A 22791-nucleotide genomic window follows, 5' to 3' on the forward strand; every position below is an offset into this window, starting at 1 on the left:
CTGAGGCTTGGAGTATAGTGATGCCGCAGCGATCACCGAGGTGTGTGGCTGAGGATGGGCAGATAGCAAGAGTGCATCCCCCGTCCATCTGCCTGTACTTGGCATCCAGGTGTCGATTGACCGGCTGGACCAAGTGGAGCTTGAGCCAATCCTTCTTGGCCAGGGAGACTACACCTGCTTGCAGTGGAATCCCTGTTTGGCAGAGGGGCGTCGCGTGAAGACTTCAGCCAGAACCCCCTCTGCCAGCTGTTCAACCTCGGGTTTGGGTAGGCCCAGGTACTCCGCCAGCCTTGCAAGACGTTTGTGGAAGGCGTGTCCGGATCATCCTCCTCATCCGTATCCTGGGGGTCAGGAGGATCCTGTGGAGGTGGAGGAGTAGCTGGAGCCAGAGGCAGGGGTACAGTGACTGCGGCCGGAGGCTGGTTCGGAACCGCCTGAGGAATCGGCTGGGGAGCCAGAAGCCGCGGCAGAGCCGGGGCCGGGTGTGCCGGCGGAGGAGCTTGTGGTGCCAGTAGCATTGTAGGGAGGACCTCCCTGATGGCGTCCTTGAGGATAACCCCCATCCGAGGTGACTTCATGAGCCCGAGGAACCTCTCTAAGAACACCTCTTCACTGGATGTAGAGGTGGTAGTGGGTACTGACTGGGTAGCCTCGACCTGCTGGAGCCGCTGCATACACGGCCCGTATGGACGCAGTGGGAAACTGCCCTGCGCATAAGCAGGATAGGCTGTAGGCCACGTACTTGGTTGAGGCCAGTCCCACCTTGACACTCGTTCTTCGCTGAACTCCTGGAATTGCGTTGGACAGGTGCCTCTGTCTGGTGCGGTGGCCATCTTATTGAGCTGCCTGCCACGTGCCTGCAACGTGTTGCTCGGCTCGCTGGGCCCAGCCTCCTCCAAGACTCTTTCGTGTGGATCACAAGGCCTACCCTGCTCCTCGGGCCTAGACCTGGTAGGTGCGACACCCTCGACCCGGGGGTTGGTAGAGCTGTGTTTAGACACCCCCTCAGACTTATTGGCAGTACTAGGGCATAGGCCCTTTGCCATATTGCTGGTCCAAGGGCAGAGCCCCTCGGATGACAATCCGGTACAAGACCTTCTGGTCCCTCAAGACTGCCACTGGGAGGATCCAAGGATCCCTCGGCCCCAAGGCCGGTAGCTGCAGTAGCCTCGGTGTACTTGTTGGTACAAGGACCTGAACGGTCCTCCCACGCAAGAGTCCTTGGGGGGGTGCGATGGAAAATAGCAGCCTTACCTTGGGCCTTGCTCTGTGTTTCACAAAGTTCTTGAGGTCCTTTGGAGGCAACTTCTGGAAGAGCCTGCCTAGTCTGTTCTTCAGCGAGTTCGATGACAGCAAGCCACACACTACAAGCTTGCCAACCGTGACCTGGACCAAGGCAACGTAGGCAGAGGGCGTGGGGGTCTGAAGTTGGGAAGAGCCCGTTGCAGGATGGACACCTGCTGAACTCTGTGGAAGACCACATGCGCAAGGGAGGAGTGTGACGCCTGAGGACCAAGCATCTAAATAATAAAAAAAGAAAAAAAAAAGACAAAGAGAAGAAGTATCCGCGTGTGGAATTAAATTGCTGAAGCCAGACCCAGGAGCGCTGGTGAATTCGGCCTGTTCCCGTAGACGCGGAAAAGGGTACCGAGGTGTGGCGCCAGAGGGCGGAGTCAGGGCAGCGCATGCTCCCAGGGCCACACCCCACACGCCTCTAACTTTAAAGGGGAAGAAGGTTTTTTCTAATGAAAAAGGTTCTGTCTCCCGTCCCTTGGAAGGGACACCCATGCAGTATGGAGGAAAGGGGACGGGACGCAAGAGTATCAGTAATTATATTTTGTTGTTTCCCTTCTCTGGGCTATCTCACCTATAAGAAATACACTGGTTGAAGATATTCGGCAGCTTTTTATATTAATAGTGTACCTCTTATGCAAATTATTCGGTCACATTCAATATTCACAAATGTAATGACCAGATGACCATCAGGCACAATACTTGTTTTTTTCTACACCATCATTATCCATTAAACCATGATTACAGTTATTTCTTAGACTACTGTTCTCCAAAGTTGTTAACCTCTTGTTTATGAAGCAGTGTCCAAAGTTTTTTTTTTTGCTTTCAGTATTTATTTTCACTACTCTTGAACCCTTGACTAGGAAAAGGTTAAGTCCTCTGACAGCATCACTAACTGCTTATTAGGGAATGTATTCATTCATGGGGACTAATGGATAAGGACATGAAGACCTTTGCCTTTGCAAAGGCACTAAGAGGTCTTGATCAAACAGTGGATGTTATCTGTCTCAGCTGGAATATATATGTATGTGAAGACAGTGGTACCTTGTTGACCACCATCGACACCCACGTCGGTTACTTACGAGAGAAGTGTACATGACTTGAAATGCTAATTCTCTGAATGTTATTTGGAGATTCTAAACATTAACCAGGTGGTCATCAGGAGGCACCTCACGAGAATGATTAAGGGCAAAGCGCAGGCACCTTCTTCATAAGCAGGTATTTTTGTTAGTCTCAATAGTTACCAAAAGGGTTTAACTTTTTAAGAAGACTTTGTTCTACTCACCCATCTTTCTCACACAACACAGTCACTATTACTTCTCCATTAACAGGCTCTCCAAGTTGCATATCACAATGACAGTCTAGCCAGCCTACCCTCATCTCTGCATCATCTTTAAATCGGGATACATCACCTTAAAGGCAATAACGACTAAGGCACCACTCTGACTGAGAAACAAAACTAGCCATCCAAGTATGCAGAGAAGAAGTCACATCATCATTTGAAATCAAATTGACCAACCGTAAAAGTCTTGAAAACAAATTTTCAACAAACGATGCCCCGATATTCTAGAATAACATTTCTGCACAGCCTGTTTTCATCCCTCTAGCATTTCAGAAAAGAGCTACCATTTATAATTGTTTTTATAACGCGCTTAATAGCAGGAGTGGTTTCTCAGTGCGGGATCGGGATTCAAACCTGTGATGCCCTGCGTTGTCTTGCTTCCAAGACAAGCGCGCTGCCCTGAGCTATCCTTCCTCCCTTCTTCCTCGCCACACCAATTTTATCTTCGAATTTTGGACAGTAGTAGAGTTTGCTTTGTATACAGGTAAATATATTGCCTGCATACTCCGCATCAAGGCCTTTTATTCTTGTCAACTGAAATGGGCCTCAACCCCATTGTGGAGGGTGTGTGGGCTTGCTGCAGAATAAAAGCTTAAAACCTTTTTTCTTACATCATTATTTGGGGTTTCAGCTTCCCAGCGGGATACATTTTTTTTGTTCTGCAGAATCCAATAAACCCGTTTCCATGATTACCTGTAGCTATTAACCAGTCCTGCTTCATTGCCTAATCTACGAATTTGCCACAGAATAAAGCCAAAAGAAGGTATACACCGATTTGCAAATGTGCATTTAAGGGCCAAAAGGGGTTAGTCTGTTATATGTACTCGGCCTTCTACATTTTAGTGTGGGACAGTGAAGACGCTTGGAGATTAATACAGTTTAAGGTGTGGTGTACATTCTGCAACTTCACTGATAAATCATGGAAACGGCCCATCGCCGTTTGCATACAAATTCTCCATTATAATTATTTAACTCACAGCTGCCTTACCCAGTCTAAGTCCTTCATCCTCCAGAATTAATTCTTCCCATGCCTTATTATTCATTGTGATATATGCGCTGAGGATACAAACTGCCCCACCTGAAAGTGATTGTGCGCTACAAAAAGGTGCTTATAATTATTTGACTGCGCTTTTGCATGTAAAAACCTTAAACATCTGCAAATCCATGCATTTTTGGTGTGTATGTGTAAAAGCAGGTGTTTTACGCGGTAGGTAAATCACATACATTCCATGGTGCCAAGCCTTAGTCAGGGAGGAGCCTGCCTCCATGAAGGACTCCCTGTGCAGGTCTCACCTTTACTCTCCTCTCCTTTTGCCATCTTGCTTACAGGGAAAGCTGATGCTACATGCACACAGTCCAGGATTGCAAGCAGAATTTTGGTCAATCTCAGGAGGTCACTGAAGCTGTAGAATCCAAAGTAGATGAGATTTCTGGCTAAATTCACAACCTGGAAAGTCAAAGAGGGACATGTGAATTCATGAGGAACTGTTAGAAGGCGTTTTCTGCTGCAAAACGTAGTAAGATCTTAGACAAACTGGTTCCCCAATGCACGTTTTCACATTCTAGTAATTCCATTAACCGAAAGAAAGCATAATAAATAAGTCAACACTACATGATTGTGTTAAGTTTATAAAATAAGCAAAATATTTAGATTTTATGAACTTAACAGAATCTTCAACATTCTTAAACAGGCCCATCCTAAAGGTTGCATGGACATTTATTTTTATTCGGGGGTTCTGTTCAGACATCGACCCCACACCTTCCGAAATCTTCATGCAAGTCTGCGTCTCTAACAGATACGTACTGTTCAGGATCTCATGCATTGTCAAGTTACACACGTCTGCACTGTTGTATCTGGCCGTGAGGGCCCACGCATACATGCAGACACGGACCACACAAGAATACACGGGACGCGATGCTGCTTGCTCCGCGTCCCGGCGGGCACTGCCGCCCGGGCGCACTTTATTAAACTACGCATGCGCGGGAACATAACGAGGCCCGCGCATGCGCACCAACTCAACTGGGACGTCACATCCCTTTTTAACTTCAACCAAAACAACGTAAACAGTTAAACGTGCATCACCTTGCACGCCAGGTATTCCGGGCGGCCATATGACCACTTGAGTCTCACCTTGCCTCATTCAGTTCAGTCACGTGAGTCCAGGACATAGTCCTTGAAATGCCCGGGCAATCGCCTTTCACGGCGGGTAGGGTACCTTGGTGAGGCGGGAGGCGGAGGAGGATCGTCATGTTCCAGCCTCGATGTTTCCTTGCCTTGCCCCCTCTTCGGACCTCCTGGCGGGCCCCCCTGCCCGCTCTCCAGATCTTCTGGCGGACCAGCCTGCCCTGCACCTTCCTCTACTGGTCCATTCTCTGCAGGTCTTTCAATGCGTTTGAAGAACGACCTGTTGAGCGTGACTGTCCCTCGGTCGCAGGCTGCCGTCACCATGGTGCCTTTGACGTGCGTTACCTTCCACGGGCGCGGCTCGAAGGGCAAGGACAACTTCCCCTCGGGGTGCCTGTTCCGGACCAACACTGCGTCACCCACTCGCACCTCCTTTTCTTGCAGGCCCCTCCTTTCACTTTCTTTATCATTGCGCCTGGCCCGTTCGTCCCGGACACCATCATCGTCTATTACTCCGGGCAGCCGGCCATCCTCCTCCGGCAACTTTCCCCTTGGGCATCGCCCAAATAGTGCCTCAGCTGGGGCCACTCTCGTGGACTGGTGGGGCGTCGTGCGGTATTCCCTCAGAAACTCCACGAGCTTCCTCTCCAGGTCTTCAACGCCGCAGGCGGAGATCCTCAGGACCTTGTTGAGAGTCCTCATCATTCTTTCGGCCTCCCCGTTGGCCCGCGGCCAGAGCGGGGACACCCTGCGATGCCGGATCCCCCTTTCACAGAGCTAAGTCGCGAATTGGCTGCCTGTGAAAGGTGGTCAATTGTCCGAGCACAGGAGGTCTGGGAATCCATGGGTGGCAAACATTTTGTCTAGTGCCTTCGTTGCAAACTCTGTCGCCGTCGAGTGTACCACCACCACCTCGGGATACCTGGACCATTGGTCCACTGCCACCAGAAAGTACATTCCCCGGCCAGTCGAGCCAAAATCCACATGGACAGTTTCCCACGGACGGCAACTACGCTCCATCGACCTTATCGGCGGAGCTCTGTCACCCGGGGCCGCCGCTTGACATGCGATGCACTTCCTTACAAAACTCTCCACTCGCCCCTCCAGGTCCGGAAACCATACTTTGTTTCTGAGCCGAGCCTTCATTTTGACAATCCCTTGATGTCCGATGTGGGCAAGTTCGAGGATCCTTGACCGCAGTGCCCGCGAGATTACAATTTGCAGCCCTCGAAGTATGAGTCCATCGTCCGCGACAGAGTTCATCCTTGACCTTCCAGAGCGCTCGAAGGCCGCTCTGAGCCTCCGCTTGCCGGCGGGAGTTGTCCTGCAGCACTTCCCTCCACTCGCCGCTTCTCACGGCATTCTTGACAATGGTGTACACTTCGTCCTTGGAACATTCCGTTGCCATCTCTAGCCTTGATATTGCCATCGGAAGGGACCCTTCCACCACCTGACGCAACAGCCCTTGGCACTCATTCACTCCGATGTCAGTGACAGCGCTCTCCTTGTTGGGATGGCGCGACAGGTAGTCTGCCGGGTTGTTCGTGCCTGGTCGGTATATTATGAGTTTCACCCCGTACTCCATCAGGGCTAGCATCCACCTCTCGATCCTGTGGCGGGGGGGGGGGGGGGGGGTTGGAGGATCCCCCTGCCAGAATGGGCAGGAGTGGCTTGTGGTCCGTCACCACCACTACAGGTTTGCCCAGTATGTACAACCGGAAGTGGCGACAGCCCCACAGGATGGCTAGCGCTTCCCGTTCAATCTGTGAGTATCTCATTTCCGTGTCCGAAAAGGCCTTACTCGCATATGTGATGGGGCGCATGTCTCCACGTGCGTCAGGTTGCATTAGCACCGCCCCCACTCCCACCGGACTAGCGTCAACCACCACCTCTGACTCTACTTTGGGGTTGAAGTAGGCCATGGTGTCTCCATCCGAAAGGGCATTCTTCAGAGTCTGGAACGCCTCCTGCTCATTGGCCCCCCATTTCCACTCTGCGTCGTTGCTCGTTAGCACTCTGAGTGGTTCTGCCAGCGACGCCAGCCCCTTGATGAAGCGCCCGCAATAAGTAACCATCCCCAGGAAGCTCCTCACTTCCGTAGGTGACTGGGGGGCGGGGGCTTCCTTAATGTCCTTCACTTTGGCTGGGTCGGGCGACACACCAGCTGCGTGGAAAATGAACCCGAAGAAACCAATACGGTCCTTGAAGAACTCACATTTTTGCCGATGGAGGGTGAGTCCCAAGTTCTTCAACCTCAGGAGCGTGTCCTCCAACCTCTTCATGTGTTCCCGTTCAGAGTCCGCGACGACTAAAATGTCGTTGCTCATGTTCAGCACCCCTTTGAGGCCAGCCAACGCTCCTCTAATGGCGTTCTGGAAAACTTCGGCGACTGATGAGATGCCGAAGCTCAACCGTTTGAACTGGAAGAGGCCGTCATGCGTCGTAAACGTAGTTATGAACCTAGAGTCCGGGTGTAGTTCGAGCTGGTGGTAGCCCGCTCGTAGGTCTAACTTCGAGAACACTCTCGTCCCCTGAAGCTCTCCGATGATGTCATCCAGAGTGGGTGTAAGGTGCCTCTCCCTCTTAATAGCGGCGTTTGGGAGGCGCATGTCCACGCAGATTCTCACGGCCCCTGGTTGCTTTGGCTTGGGGGCCACCACAATCGGGGACACGCAGGGCGTCGGCCCCTCCACTCTCTCAATGATGTCCATCTCCACTAGTGATCGGAGTTCCTCCTCCACTTTTTCCCGCAGGTGAAACGGGATCCTGCGGTGCTTGAGGGCCGTCAGTCTGATGGACTAGTCGATGTGGAGGCGCACGGGGGGTGCTTTGAGTTTCCCAATGCCTTCGAAGATGCTCGAGAACCTGTCCAGTAGTGTCTCAATGTCTATCTGGTATACACCATATGCAAAATGAACCAGGTTAAGGGCCTCTGACGCCGCGCAGCTGAGAAGTGAGTGGGGGCTCACGTCTGTAACAAAGAATTTGGCCTTGATGCTACTGCCCCCTTTCGACACAGGTGACACGAACACATCCTTGAGTGGTACCGGGGTATCCCCTCCAAAAGTAAATATCTTCGCCGTGGACATGTCCAGTGGCGGCGGGCCTGGAAGTTTCTGATAGTCCTCCTCTGCCAGCGCACACACAGAAGCGCCTGTATCTATCAGTATCTGGGTCGGCACACCCAATATGTCCACCACGCACCTGGGCTGCCTCCTCCTTTTGTTCCCCGAGGCAATTGTAGAGATGAAGAAAACCTCTTCTTCGTCCTCTTCCTCTTCTTCCTCTTCCTCCGCGAGCTGCAGTTTCCGTATCTCCTGTTCGAGGGCAGCAATGCTGCGCTGCCTTCTGAATCCGCCGCCTCTCGCTCTCGCTGGACCTCTCTGTGTGGGGACAGGGGCCGGTGCGCGGCACATTCGAGCATAGTTCCCCAGACCATTGCACCGCCCGCACGACCTCGTCTTGGCGGGGCACTCCTCCACGTGAGGTAAGTCATATCCGCAGTCCGGAAAATCGACTCAGGCACGGACGGATGCCTGGTCTCCGATGCCTTCGGGGTCCACTTCTCTTTCTGCTTCGTTCTCTTGTACACAGCAAAGGCCTCCTCCCTCGCATTTGGCCTGACCGCTGCATCCATGCTCGCACCTCTGGACTCTGCTAGCTCGTAAGTCCTCCCACTGTCAAGTATCTGCTGCAGTGACCATCCTGGCTCCCTCAGTACTTGACGTCGCAATTTGCCCGAACTGCAGCCCTGGAGCACCTGGTTCCTTATCATCAGCTCGTTGTTGTCCCAGCGGCACGTGCTGGCTATCAATCTCAGTCTGGCGCAGAACTGATCGAGAGATTCTTCCTCCCTTTGCCTCTCTCTGCAGAACAGGAACCTTTCGTAGTCGACATTTGACTGTGGGATGAAATGGTTCTCCAGCGCGGTCTTGACCGTGTCAGACGTGACCACCGGTAGGGCAAATGATTCATAGATTTGCATAATGTCCAGGCCAGATGAATACAGAAGGGTCGCCCTTTTTGCGTCGTCATTCGAAGTCCCCGTCGCAGTAAAGTACATCTCCAACTTCTTGACCTATAGGAGCCACCTGGAACCCAACTTGTACGGGGGCCCCGACATGTGGAACTCCTGCATGGGCAGCAGCGAACCCTGTTGTGTCCTCACCACTCTTGTCGCCACTTCTGCTTCATCCTCACAGGTCGCACAGGCACCTCTCGGTGTGATAGAGGCCGCTAACCTGGCTGATGCGCTGTTCCGCACACCTTCCGCTGTGTCCCGTCACAGGCCACGTGTCTGGTTTTTTTTTTTTTTTTGGATTGTCCCCAGGTTGCTGGGAACAAACAAGAGTTCCAAAAATGTTTTTTTTTGTGGCAGCGCACGAGCACCTGTGCAGGCCGCTACTGCCTCGAAGCGATGAATGTTTTCGCTCAATCCGCATCTTGTACTCTCGTGCCGGTGACGTGTGTCACACGCCCCCGTTCGTGGGGCGAGCGCTGTGGCGCCGATCCCGCCTCGTCGCCAGTTGTTGTATCTGGCCGTGAGGGCCCACGCACACATGCAGACACAGACCACACAAGAATACACGGGACGCGATGCTTGCTCCGCGTCCCGGCGGGCACTGCCGCCCGGGCGCACTTTATTAAACTACGCATGCGTGGGACCATAACGAGGCCCGCGCATGCGCACCAACTCAACTGGGACGTCACATGCACATTTATTATAAAACCAGACCATGCGATAAACTGACTGAAAATATAGATGTTTTGCAGTACGGTCCTTTACCCTGCAGGGTGCAGCACAACACCAAACATCAAGAATTACAAAACGCACATTTGTCTATGTTCATAAAAACCACTCTATACATATTTCCCCGATAAATGAAGGGTTTCGAAATAACATTTATTTATTTTGACATTTGTTAAGCACGCAAAACCCGAAGGCATCTACGCGCTGTTACATCAGGTTACATTCACTTGAGGGAGAGAAAAATGGGGGCAGAGGGGCTGCGAACAGGGAGGAAACAGATACCAGTTTTCTTTTTTTGTGTCCGAGTGTCATTGGTTTTATACGAATAGCCAGGTTTTGAGAACTTTTCTGAAAGACCAGTACGATTGTTCTTCTCTCAGGTGTGTCGGGAGCGAGTTCCATTGGGTGGCAGCTACGGCAGGAAAGCCGGCTCCTCCACTTTTGCCACGCTTCGATGTGGGCATGACTAGCCTGTGGACGTAGGCTCTTCTGGTAGCTCTGGAGATTGTACTTTAGTGAAGCTTTGAGAAAGATAAGGGGGAGCCAAGTTAGAAAGGCTTCGGTGCGCGATCGAGAGAGTTTTGAAAATGATCCTTTCCTTGATAGGAAGCCAGTGGGTATTTCGACTGGCCTCCCAAATATTCTCTCACTTCAGTATATTGAGGGCTGCTCTGATGGCATTGTTATGGATCATTTGTAGCTTGTGGATTTTGTGTGCGGAGGTACCAGAGAAGAGAGAATTGCAGTAATCCAATCAGGCTCCTACGATAGCTCTTTGCAATGGTGAGGAAGTTGTCCTGGGCAAGGAATAGTCGGGCTGTGTTGATAAGCTTTGCTGTGTAGGTCTGCTGAGGTCGCAATGGTGTTGACTTAACGCGTGAGGGAGATTGTAAAATCGAGGTAGAAACCTAGAGTTTTTACTGAAGTGGACACTAGTATGGTAAAGGAAAGGTTGTCAATTTTGAAACTGGCGTATTGTATGTCAAGATATTTTAAGACAGATGCAGGCCCTACCATCAGGAGTCCCGTCTTTTCGTCGTTTAAGCAGAGTCCGTTGCCTGCCATCCATGTCTGGATGATTGTGTAGATAGAGTAGAGAGACTCGGTGTCCTCCGGGTAGAAGCCAGTGAGGGGGAGGAGGATTTGCGTGTCATCAGCATATTTAGTCTAGATGATGCCGATTGAGTACAGGGGGTCAAAAAGGGGCTTTGTAAATATGGAATACAGTGTTGGAGAACACAGGAGCCTTGTGGAACACCACAGGAGATCGGAGAGGGCACATGCTATGTTAGATAACTCCCTTATTGTCCTATCGGCAAGGAAGGAGGCTATCCCAGACATGGCTTCCTTTGAGAAGTTGGCTGCTGAGGTGAGCTGCTGGCAGAGAATGTTAAGAATCACTAGATCGAACGCGGCTGACAAATCTAGCAGTAAAAGGAGGGCTGGTTTGCCTTCGTCTCTGATGGAGTCAATTTGATTTTTAAAGGTGGAGCAGGGCTGATTCAGTTCCATGACCCGGTCTAAAACCTGATTGACGAAGTCCTGGGATTTTGTGGAATTCAAGGTAGTGTTGGATTAGCAAGTATGCAGCTCTGTCTAAGATTTTGAGGAGAAAAGAGACTTTTGTTATGGGCCGGTAGTAGTATGGGGGAGGATGGGTCCAAGGTGGCTTTCTTTAGTAGCGTGAGCACCCACGTTTCCTTTAGTGAGGTGGGGACTATGCCAGAGGAGAAGGACGCTTTAATGAAGCTCGTAAAATTAACAGGGCAAGGTCTTTGGCACTTTGTTTTATGACGGGGGCAGGGCAGCTGTCCCCTTTAAATCTGGATGGTTTGAGATTTTTGGTGATGGGGGAAACTTCAGTTTTTGATACTTTGTTGAAAAGGAAGGGGGTTTGGTCCTGGTCGGACAGATTAGGTTGCGCATGTGGGGGTAGGGTGGTGGTTTCATGTTTGCTGTTTAGAAATCATTTTTTCTTGGGGTGAGGCAACTTTATTTAAAAGGCCCTGGTGAATGTTGGCGCCCCAGGTCTCATCTTTGGTGATACCGGATGGCACTGGTGCTGGGGCTTCCAGTTCCTTGAGGCTAGAGAATAGCTCTTTCATACTTGAATTGACTTTGCGATGCTACCTTTGTAGGAGGTGGCTTTGGCCTTGATAATGGCAAGTTTATAAGTTCTGGCTGCGGATTGATACAGGATTTTGTAGGTATCCGTTTTGTGTTTAGTCCAGGAGGCTTCATTCTGCTGTTTAACAGCCTGCGAGTATCAAGAGTTAGTGTGGAAGATTATTCCTTAAATATTTTGCTTGTTTAATTGTAATGCCTGAGAATCAGACTACTGAAAGGTGGCTGTGGGAGCTTACCGGAGAATGATTTACCAATTTATGTAGCTTCATAAGAGAAACTGCCCTACCTTGATCCTGATCTATTTAAACCGCTTTTACGCAACCTAGCAATAGCATGAGCAGAAGCACAGACCTCTTGCCTTGGCATCAATCTCAGACAGTTGAATGCATAGAAAATGAGGGTTTTATTTACATGTAAAAAAATTGCTGTGAAATTGAAGCCCCCTCTCCCCAAAAATCAGCTGTGAACAGAGGGTAAGGAACAAATTACTTACCTGTAACTGTTGTTCTCCAGCATGGGTCTGGCATGGATTCACATGCTCATGAATATTCCCCGTCGTCAGGCTGGGAATCCTCGGTAAAGAGAAAAAAACAGCATCAGTTTCGTTTCTCATCTGTCTTTCGTAGTAGTAACCAATCACTGGTCTCTGCGTCATACTGACCACAGCCAATGACTGCCCTCTACCTAAGCACCGCCTCTGGCAGCCATCTTCAGATTTGGAAGCACGGAAGTGGCAGTATGACCAAGTGAAGAGCCGCCGAGGGGTAGGCGGGAGGGTTCGCATGTGAATCCATGCCAGACCCATGCTGGAGAACAACAGTTACAGGTAAGTAACTTGTTCCTTCTCCAGCATGGGGTCTGGCATGGATTCACATGCTCATGAATAAAGAATACATAGCAGTACACACATGCACAACCACGGGAGGTGGCAAAGGCTCAACATTAAGCATTACATCAAACTCAACATTAAGCATCTTACCTCCTCACCATGCTCACCTCAGGCGAACAGGTTGCGAAGCACTGCTTGGCCGACCCTGGACTCCTCCCTGGAATCCCGATCGACGCAGTAGAATTTCGTGAAGGTGTGCGTCGACCTCCACGTAGCAGCCCTACATATGTCCAGCAGGGGCACACCAGAAAGGAACGCCGTGGTAGCTGCGATCGCTCTGGTGGAATGGGCTCTCGGACGGCCAGGCAGCGGTCGGTTTGCCAACCGATGACAGTACATGATACAGCCGGAGAGCCATCTGGAAATGGAAGCCTTTGAGAGAGCCTTCCCCTGATTGACAGGTCCAAAGTTCACAAAGAGTTGTGACGTCTTCCGAAAACACTTCGTGCGGTCCACGTAGAACTTCAGCGCTCTAGCCACATCCAGTGAGTGCAAAGTCCTCTCAGCCGACGACGAAGGCGACGGGAAGAACACAGGCAACACCAAGGGTTCGTTGAGATGGAAGTCCGACGGTACCTTGGGCATGAAGGAGGGGTGCGTCCTGAGCACTACCCTTGTGTCGTGAAAAGTCAAGTACGGGGCCTTGCAGGAAAGGGCCTGGATCTCTCCCACCCGTCGTGCGGAGGTGATGGCCACAAGAAACGCTGTTTTCCACGACAGAAACTTCAACGGGGCCGAGTGCAGAGGCTCGAACGGAGGTCCCATGAGCTTGGTCAGCACCACGTTGAGCTCCCACGCCGTAGCCGGAGCCTTCACCGGCGGGAACGATCTGAACAGTCCCTTCATGAACTCTTTCACCAGACGATGAGACCACAAGGACGTCCGCCCCGTGGTTCTGGTGTATCGGGAGATCGCAGCAAGATGAATCTTGATGGACGCGTGTGCCAGTCCAGCTTTGGCCAGCGTCATCAGGTACGGCAGTACCTGGGGAGCCGTAATCCGTAGAGGGTTAATCTTCTGTGCGTGGCACCAGACATAGAACCTCTTCCATTTGTGTCCGTAGCATTTAAGAGTCGAGGACGCCCTGGCCTTTGCAAGAACCTCTCTGCAGTCGGCCGGTATGTCGTATCCTCCAAACTCTAGCGCTGCAGGAGCCAGGCCTGCAAGTTCAGCGATTTCGGGTCGTGGTGGAGGATGGCGCCTCCTTCCCTGGAGAGTAGATCCGCGTCCACCGGCAGCTTGATTGGCGGGGACGTTGACAAGTCCAGAAGGTCCGGGAACCATATCTGCCTCGGCCACGCAGGTGCGACGAGGATCATCCTGCACCGTGACCTCTTGAGCTGGTTGACGAGCCGGATTAGCAGTGGCAAAGGAGGGAACGCGTAGAGGATCAGGCCCTCCCAGGGGAACGAGAAAGCATCGCCCATGCTCCTCGCCTGGGGAAACCTGCTGGCGAACCTCCGGCACTTGGAGTTCGTCGCCGTCGCGAACAGGTTGATCTGGGGTGTGCCCCACCATCGGAAGAGGCGATCCACTAGATCCTGCGGTAGTTCCCACTCGTGGCACGAGCGCAGCTCCCTGCTGAGTGAGTCGGCGATGGTGTTTTTTATCCCTGCCAGATGAAACGGCACCAGAAACATCCTTTGGGCGACGGCCCAATGCCACAGGTCCTGCGCCTCCTTGGACAGTGCTGGGGACCTGGTTCCGCCCTGTTTCCTGATGTAAAACATGGTGGTGGTGTTGTCGGTGAAGATCCTCACCACCTTGCCCTTGAGGGACGGAAGGAAGGACCCGAGGGCCCAGAACACTGCACGGAGCTCCAGGACGTTGATATGGAGGGACTTCTCCGTCGGGAGCCAAAGGCCTCTCGCGTGCAGATTTTCGGTGTGCGCTCCCCACCCTTCCAGGGAGGCATCCGTGGTCACTGTCTCCTGGTGGTCTGGGGTCTGGAAGTCCATGCCTGCCGTCAGATGCGCACGGGTGCCCCACCACCGGACCGCTCGGCGGAAACTCTCGTCGAGTGTGATCCTCTTCTCGAAGCCGCCCGTCGTTTGGATCCAGCGCGTGTCCAGGAACTCCTGCAACGGGCGCATTCGGAGCCTGCACATGGGAATGAGGTAGATGCAAGAAGACATCATTCCGAGGAGGGACTTGATGGACCTCACCTTGGCCGCGTCGGAAACCAACATCCGCTGTACCTTGCCCTGGATGGACCTGGTCCTTTCCTCCGACGGGGAGGCCAGAAGGGACACTGTGTCGAGCTTCGCTCCCAGAAACAGTGCGTTTTGCGCGGGTACCATTTGGGACTTGGCGTAGTTCACGGAGAATCCCAGGTCCGTGAGAAGTTGGACGGTCCTTGCCGTGTGCTCCACGGCGAGCTCCCTCGTCTTGGCTCGGATGAGCCAGTCGTCCAGGTAGGGGTAGACGTGGATCCCCTCGCGGCGCAGCTGCGCCGCCACCGGTGCAAAGCACTTGGTGAATACCCTGGGTGCCGACCGTAGTCCGAAGGGGAGGGCTTTGAACTAGTAGTGACGCCCTTGGACCACAAACCTGAGGAATTTTCGGTGCCCCTTTAGGATGGGAATATGGAAGTAGGCATCCTCCAAATCCAAAGACGACAGGAAGTCTCCTTCCTCCAGCTGACCCAGGACGTGCTGGAGGGTGACCATCCGGAACTTCTGCGCCTTGATGAATTTGTTCAGACGTCGCAGGTCTAGGATGGGGCGCCATCCCCCCGTCGTCTTCTTCACGAGGAAGTATCTCGAGTAAACTCCGGAGCCCCGAAGCCTCTTTGGGACGACTTCGATGGCGCCCTTCCTGAGCATCGCCCTTACCTCCCGGAGAAGCTGAGGGACGTGAAGCTCTTTCCTGGCCACGGGGGGGACGCCTGGGCACCTTCTTTGAAACTCGAGCGCGTGGCCCCGGGCTAAGGCGTCCAGCACCCAACGGTCGGTGGAGATGGACTCCCACACGCTGGCTAAGCTCGCCAGCCGGCCTCCCACCGGGGTGCATCGGTGGGGGCCCGACCCCACGGTCGGTTCAATCCTGTTTCGACGAGGCTTTGCCACCTTGACCTCCTTGGTGACGACGGCGGGGTCCGCCAGACTTGCCTCGTCCTCTATAGGCCTCCTGAGACGACGAGCGGGCCGCTTGACGGTAGGTGGAGAAACCGCCGCCGGAACCTTTGGAGGCGCCCTTGCCTCCGCTGCTCCGAAAGGGCGTCCGTCGTCGTTGCTGCAGAACCCCAAGGGCCCGGGCCGTCTCAGTGTCCGCTTTAATGGCCTGAAGGGAATCGTCCACTGTTTTCCCAAACAGGTTGTTCCCGTCGAACGGCATGTCCAGGACTCTGGTCTGTACGTCTTGACGGAAGTCCGTAGCCTTGAGTCATCCACGCCGCCTAAGGCACACGCCGTTGCCCAACTGGCGAAACCCAGTGTCGGCGATGTCCGTCGCAATAGTGATGGCGTGGTCCGACGCCACCTCACCTTCCTGTAGGATCTCCAGGGCATCCGCCCTCTTGTCGTCCAGTAGGAAGTCCAGCAGGGGAGCCAGTTTGTACCATAGCTCCCTGTCGTAGCGGGCCACGATAGCCAAGGCGTTGGCCGCTTTAATCGTCGTCGCTGCAGACGAGATGACCCTGCGTCCCATAGTGTCCAATTTCTTTCCCTCGCCGTCCGGTGGGGAAGTCGATGTGGAGGCCGCACCCCGCCCCGCTTTCTTCCTGGCCGCCGCGGAGACGACGGAGTCCGGGGTAGGCCGCCGTCCGGGACCCGGTAATTCTTCTCGTACCGGCCTCTTCTAGCTGGCGTAGTGGAAGGGTTCTTGAGGAGGGCGAGGCCCTCATCCCAAATGTCGTCCAGTAGAGGCACCGCGAGGAGCGTCTTCCTCTTGGCCTCGCGCCGTTGATAAAGGAATCCTTCCTTTTTCTTCTCCTCAGGGCAGAGTTGGGAAAGCTCGGATGCCCTGGCGATCATGGAGTGGAACGAACCATTCTCGTTGGGCCGAGAAGCCCCGGTGGGAGGTGACGACGGTAGATCCTCGTCGTATACCTCGTCGTCCGTACCCGTCGCTGCCATGTCAGTCCCCGTATCATCCCCTCGGGTGGACGGGGAGGAGGGCTGGACGGTGCGCGACGGCTGAAAAGGAGGTGGAGGGTGAATCCTTCTTTTCTTGGGCGGGGGAACGCCAGAAGGTCCCGGTTCAGGATCCCCCGACGGGAGAGGTTCCTCCGTCGGCAACGGTAGTCTCGTCCTTATCTCTGAGCATAAGGACTGTATAGCCAACAAAATGGCAGCCGAGTTTTCTTGCGGCGCTGGCAGTGGGGAATCCGACGGGCGATCAGGGGCCCCGTCGGCACCCTCGACGATGTCGTCGTCACCTGCGTCAGGATCCATCCCGACGGGCCGGTCTTCTTCCACGCCAAGGCCGTGGCTTAAGACCTCGATCAGCTCTTCCTCCGAGGTTGAAGCCGAATCTACAACGACGCCCTGCCCCCCCTGTTTCTTCCCCGCCGGGGATTTCACGGGGGTCCTATCGATGGGCACAAAAGAGGACTCCCTCCGAGGTGGCAGGGAGACTCTGAGCCCCGAGGTCGCCACCACTGGTGTAGCCTCCACAGGATGAGCCAGGGTCGCCGCGACAGTATCGATAGAGGGCTTGGCCGGATGGATTAAGGCCTTCACCACCTTAGGTGCGCTCACCGCCTTATCCTTGAGGGGGGGGGACACTGCCTCGCTCCCCCTCCGATGGGGCCTTCGAGCTCGACCGGGGCCTCTCCAGGAGCTTTGCCGGGTGCTCGCCCTTCCTCTTACCCGACCCAGAGCGTTGGCTCGTGGTTGATGGTGCCGGGGAGGGTGCGCACTGCCTGGCGCCCGTAGAGCCCGACCGTTCGGCGCTCCCGGTGCCAGCGGACTCGCGGTGCTTGGCCTTGTGTTGGACCCCCGTCGCCGGGGCGTCCCTCAAAGGTCTTAGAAGAGCGCTCGGATTTCTTCCTCTTCTTCTCGCCTGAGGGGCTCTTCCCTTCCAGCCAGTTGGCGAGACGTTGATGGCGGTCCTTCATGGTCCGCTCCGACATATTGCCGCAAAACGCACAGTCCTTCTCCACGTGAGTCTTATCCTCATGTAAGCAGTAGAGACAAAAGGAGTGTTCGTCCTCCTTAAAGACGTTCTGCAGCTGGCATCCAGGGCAGACCCTGAACAGCTTTCCGGGCGTCGAGCTTCCCTTCTCCTAGGCCATGTCCGGGCCTGAGAAGCTTCTGGAGTCCTCCAAAGCGTAGCTCGACGAAATCTTCACCCTTGAGGGGCGCAGACGAATCCGACACGGGTCCCCGTTGATCGGATGGAGAGTCGGTGTAGCTTGAGGCTCTTTTGACCGAAAAAACGAAGTTTTTGAGCAAAAAACGTGAAAAAATAGCACTAACGCTCGAGCGCAATAGCACGAGGATCCCAACACATGAACGTGCGGTAAAAATCTGAAGATGGCTGCCAGAGGCGGTGCTTAGGTAGAGGGCAGTCATTGGCTGTGGTCAGTATGACGCAGAGACCAGTGATTGGTTACTACTACGAAAGACAGATCAGAAATGAAACTGATACTGGTTTTTTCTTTACCGAGGATTCCCAGCCTGACGACGGGGAATATTCATGAGCATGTGAATCCATGCCAGACCCCATGCTGGAGAACATAGCCTTCATGGCCTTATGCTCGATTTATATTTGATGATTGCAACTGTTTTAAGTGTTGATTAAATGTTAATCTACAGACTTAAATGTTGATCAAGTGTTGATTTTGTTGATAAACATCATGTTGATTTTATATGTTGACGTAATAGTTAACAAGTTTGTTATACAACTGAATAAAAACATGTATTTGAATAACATAGGTGTCCGTTCTGATCAGAAATTAATTGCAGTAATAACTGCAGATGGGGCAGACTTTCCCACGAAGGGTGCCTCTAAAAGAATTAAGTGTTACACACCGGAGTGGACTAACGTGTCCTAGTCCATAGCCCCCTTTCCTCCATCCCATCCTGTATGGGCGTCCCTCGTGAGGGACGGGAACGGAACCTCTTTTCCACCAGAAAAAGACATTTCCCCTTTAAATTGACTGGCGTACGGGGCACGGCATCGAGAGCATGGCTTCCTTAACCCTCCCACCGGCACCACAACTCAGTCCCCTTTTGACGCGTCAGCTGCATTGGGGTCTAACAACCTCACTTGTTTTATTATAGGGGGTTGGATGGTGGGACAAATGGAGGAAAGGGGACTAGAAGTATGTTAGTCACTCGGGTGAGTGACACTGCATTACGCCTACGTCCCGCCCCCTTTCCTCCATCCTGTATGAGCGATTCCAACTGACACAAAACCCTAGGGAAGAGTGCCTTACCTTCTTGACAAATAGATTATGGAGCATCGCTTGCCCGAATGCTGCATCAGCCTTGGGACTGGTATCCAAGCAGTAGGGCTTGCAAAAGCTGAGGCGTAGCCCATGTTGCCGCCCCGCTGATCACCTGCCAGGGAACGTGGCACTGGAAAGCGACTGCAGTCGCCTTAGCTCTTACTGCATGCCCCGTGGCGGATCATTACGTTGCACCTTGTATGCCTGCCTCCTGGATCACTGCTGTCATCCATCGAGCTATGGATGGCTTGGAGGTCTGCTGCCCAGGTCGGGAGCCGCAGAATGTGCCCTTCACGAGGGGGAGGCAAATTTCTGGCTGGAGAGACATCTGCTTCAGGTACGAGAACCATGGGCGCACCAGCCAGCGAGACACCACAAGGATAATCCTGAGGTTTGTGAAATTCCTGATCTTGCTCACTACCTTGTGCGCAAGCAGTGTGGGTGGGAATGCATACGCCCACATCCCATCACAGGCTATCTGGAGTGCGTCTGCAAGGGAGTTGCGTCCCCATCCTCCCCAGGACACAAACTGCTGGCACATCCGATTGTGAGCTTTCGCAAAAAGCTTCTGTTGTCGGGTGACCATCTGCTGTACACTTCCCGGAGGATTCTTCCGATCAGCTGCCATTCAGAATTGTCGGCGGCTGAGCCTGTCCGCTTCCAGATTGGATTCCCCCGGGAGTTAGACCGCTGAGAGCAACACCCCCTGGCTGATGCCCATTCACAGATGTCCAGGGCCAGCGCACACAGTTGCTGGAATCTGGTGCCCCCGTGTTTGTGGATATAAAACATGCAGGTTGTAGTGTCTGTTTGGATGCACACCAACCATCCCTTGGTGTACAAACTCCAGCCAGTTGCGATTCTGCCGGTCAGTCGGGGTCCAGAGGCTGTGCACAGAGTATGCTCCCCAGCTGCGGAGGAATCCCTGGTAATGGTGTACTCTATGGAGGGTAGACGGAAGGGTCTGCCCACAAGAAGATTCTCCTCCTATTGCCAGCAACTGAGGTCGTGATCCAGGTTTTATGAAATGTATATCAGGCCCCCTGATTGCCCGATTCCTGATCCCAGGAATCCGGAAAATGTAGCTGGAGCCTCCTCATGCCGAGCCTGGTGTACAGGATTGCCAGGAGACATGCTGCCAGCACTCCTAAAAGGTGTTGATACCACCAGCTGTGGTGATTGATCTGCTGTGGAAATGGGAGACTGCCGATCGGATTGCTGTGACCTTGTCCCCTGACAGGGGAAACCCTCTGCTGCTGTGTCTCCCACAAAAGGCCCAGAAACACCAGCGTCTGAGTAGGGGTGTGCTGGGATTTCTGGTAGTTGATCGAAAACCCCAGTTCGAATAGGGCAAAGATGAGCCTTTCCACTGAGTCTCTAACCTGCACCGGAAAGGTACCCCTGACTAGCCCATCGTTGAGGTACAGGTAGACGTGCAACCCCTCCGATCCTGAAAAGATGAAAAGAGCCGCCACTGCATTTATGAAGACTCTCGGTGCTTAATTTAACCCAAAGGGCAGAACCCTGTACTGGAAGTGCAGACCCATGACCAGGAACCCCTGTAAGGCCCTGTGAGGCTGCACAAAGGGAACATGGAGATATGCGTTCTTCAGGTCAAGGGAATAAGTCCAATCTCCCCCACATAGCGTCTATGCAATAAGCGCTGGCTTCACCATCTTGAACATCTGCAATGGTAGGTAAAGATTCAGTGAAGATCGATCCAACGCCACTTGCCGGCCAGCCTGGTGGTTCTTCTGGATAGCGGAGATGCAGGAGTAAAAGCCCTGTTGGGAGGGGTGGAGGGGGGGAACGACATGCTACACAACTTCGCTCTCGACAAGGGAGTGAATCTCTGCTAACAGTGATGGTGTGCCGATCTGTGGATGTGGAGGGGAACAACTGAGGGGGAGAAGGAAGAGGTAGCCAGAAGCCCCAGGACACTATTGAGAGGACACAGACGTCCATGAACTTGGCCCGCAGAGCCCGACTGTGCAGGGCCAGCCTGCCCCCCAGACTGTGGTGCTGTGGACCTGAACCAGAATGTCATTGTTTCTTCTAGTCAGAGGCTGAGGCAGAGGAGGGGGGACTGGAAGAACCCCTTATGAGCTGCTTTGTGGTGTTTTCTCCTGTGCTGACTGGGAGACCTGTCCGGCTGTCTGAACGGGACTGAGCGAACGGTTTAGTCACTGTTTTGGTAAGTATGGCCAGAGACTTTGCAGTCTAGGAGCTGGTATTTTTTAAATCAAGCTCCTCATCAGTTGAGGCATGGAAGAGATCCCCTCCCCGCCCTCAAATGGAAGATCAGGGATCCGGTCTTGCACATCCTGGTTGAACCTAGAGGACTTTAGCAAGGCAGTGCGCCTCATATCTGTAGCCAGGCAGATTGCTCTATTAGCTGTGTTGAAGTGGTTCACGGAGGCCTCCATAATATCCCAGGCCACGATTTTCGCCTCCGCAAGAACCGCCTTGAATGAGGCTTGTTTGTCCTTCGGGATATCTGGCAGAAAGTCTGATCTCCCTCCACAGACGTTGATTAACCACAGCGAGGATAGCATCTGCGTTGGACAGAATAGACCTTCTTGCCATATGAATCAAGGGTCTTTTCTTCCTTGTGGAGGAGGGCTGTCGTGGCGGTACTCAACGAGGAAGCCTGGGGTTTGGCATACATGGACGCAGCCTCGATTACGGATGCCAGGGGCTGAGTGTGTAGAGAGTAGTATGGTGTCCCCCTCAGTTTGACTGAACCCAACTGAGATTTTCATTGACATGTTGTGTGGAGTGGGGCTTAAGCCAGCCCTTTTTGGCCAAAGCTTCCACATCCTTTTGTACTGGAATGCCTGACCGAGACTCCGCCTTAATGCTCAGGACCTCTGCCGGAACTCCAGCTTAAGGGAGATCCTTGTGTGGCTAGCTGATACCCAGGTATTCGGACAATCCAGCAATCCTGTCCTGTCATGAAAGGCTTTCGCTGAGGAGTTTGTATCCTGCTCCATCTCGTCTGTGTCCTGCTGGTCCTCTGTCCCCAGGGAGGGGGGGGGGGGTTGGAGAGGGCACCAGCGAGCATCGGAGGTTCCTCCGTAGTGGTGATCTGGGGCCGCACAGGTGTGGCTGGAGCCTCTGTACTGGGCTGCTGCGGCGGTGGAGCCGGAGAAGAAGGCATGAGGTGCATTGCTGTGGGCCGGAAGTAACATGTCTTTTTTTTAAATCCAGGCAGGATGGCAAATACACATATCACGACATATTACAAGCAATGCTTTTTCAGGATTTTTGATCCCCAGTCCTCATTCCCCCCACCAGGCTTCCTCCCTCCCACCTCCCTCCAGCCTTCCACCCCTCAGGTTTGGAGGCGGAATTTCGCCCCTTAGCGTCTATGTGTCTTCTTCAGAGTTCTCTTGGTGTTTCAGGATCCATCGGGCCCTGGTCGGTTTATGGGTCTGGGCGGGGAAGTGCTGGTCATATTCCAGCACTGGGCTCCAAACATTCTGGAAGCGATGGAGCGTTCCCGCCTGTGCTGCCGACACCTTCTCCGCGATCAGGATGTCTCAGATTTTAGACCACCATTGGGCTATGTGAGGGCCTTCTGGGGATTTCCAGGCCCTGGCCAACACCGTTTTCCCCGCCAGAAGGCAGTGTGTCAATAGCTTAGACCTGGACCCGGAGCGCGGGTAGATCGCGGGGATCGGAGCTCCCAGCAAGACTGGTTCAAGTTCCAGAGGAACCGCCGTTCCCGTAATCTGTGTGATGGTCTCCAGGCATGTCCTCCAGAACTGTCCTATCTTTGGGCAAGCCCACCACATATGGAAGAAGGAGCCTGGGTGGCCACATCCTCTCCAGCAGGCATGACCCACTTGTGGGTTCATGTGGTGAAGTC

General features: G+C 53.4%; 1 protein-coding gene across 7 annotated transcripts in view; it reads right to left on the reverse strand.

Annotated features, from left to right (window-relative positions):
* ITPR1 (inositol 1,4,5-trisphosphate receptor type 1) overlaps positions 1-22791 on the reverse strand; it is a 3145915-nt gene that overhangs the window by 2087693 nt on the left and 1035431 nt on the right. For all 7 annotated transcript variants that reach the window (XM_069643506.1, XM_069643503.1, XM_069643505.1 and 4 more), the window contains exon 21: positions 3929-4082. In XM_069643506.1, coding sequence (XP_069499607.1) covers positions 3929-4082 — 154 coding nt within the window. The remainder of the gene's footprint in view (positions 1-3928; positions 4083-22791) is intronic.

This window comes from Ambystoma mexicanum, chromosome 2p (genome assembly GCF_040938575.1).
Source record: "Ambystoma mexicanum isolate Mex_15411 chromosome 2p, UKY_AmexF1_1, whole genome shotgun sequence".
In the NCBI taxonomy this organism is placed as follows: domain Eukaryota; kingdom Metazoa; phylum Chordata; class Amphibia; order Caudata; family Ambystomatidae; genus Ambystoma; species Ambystoma mexicanum.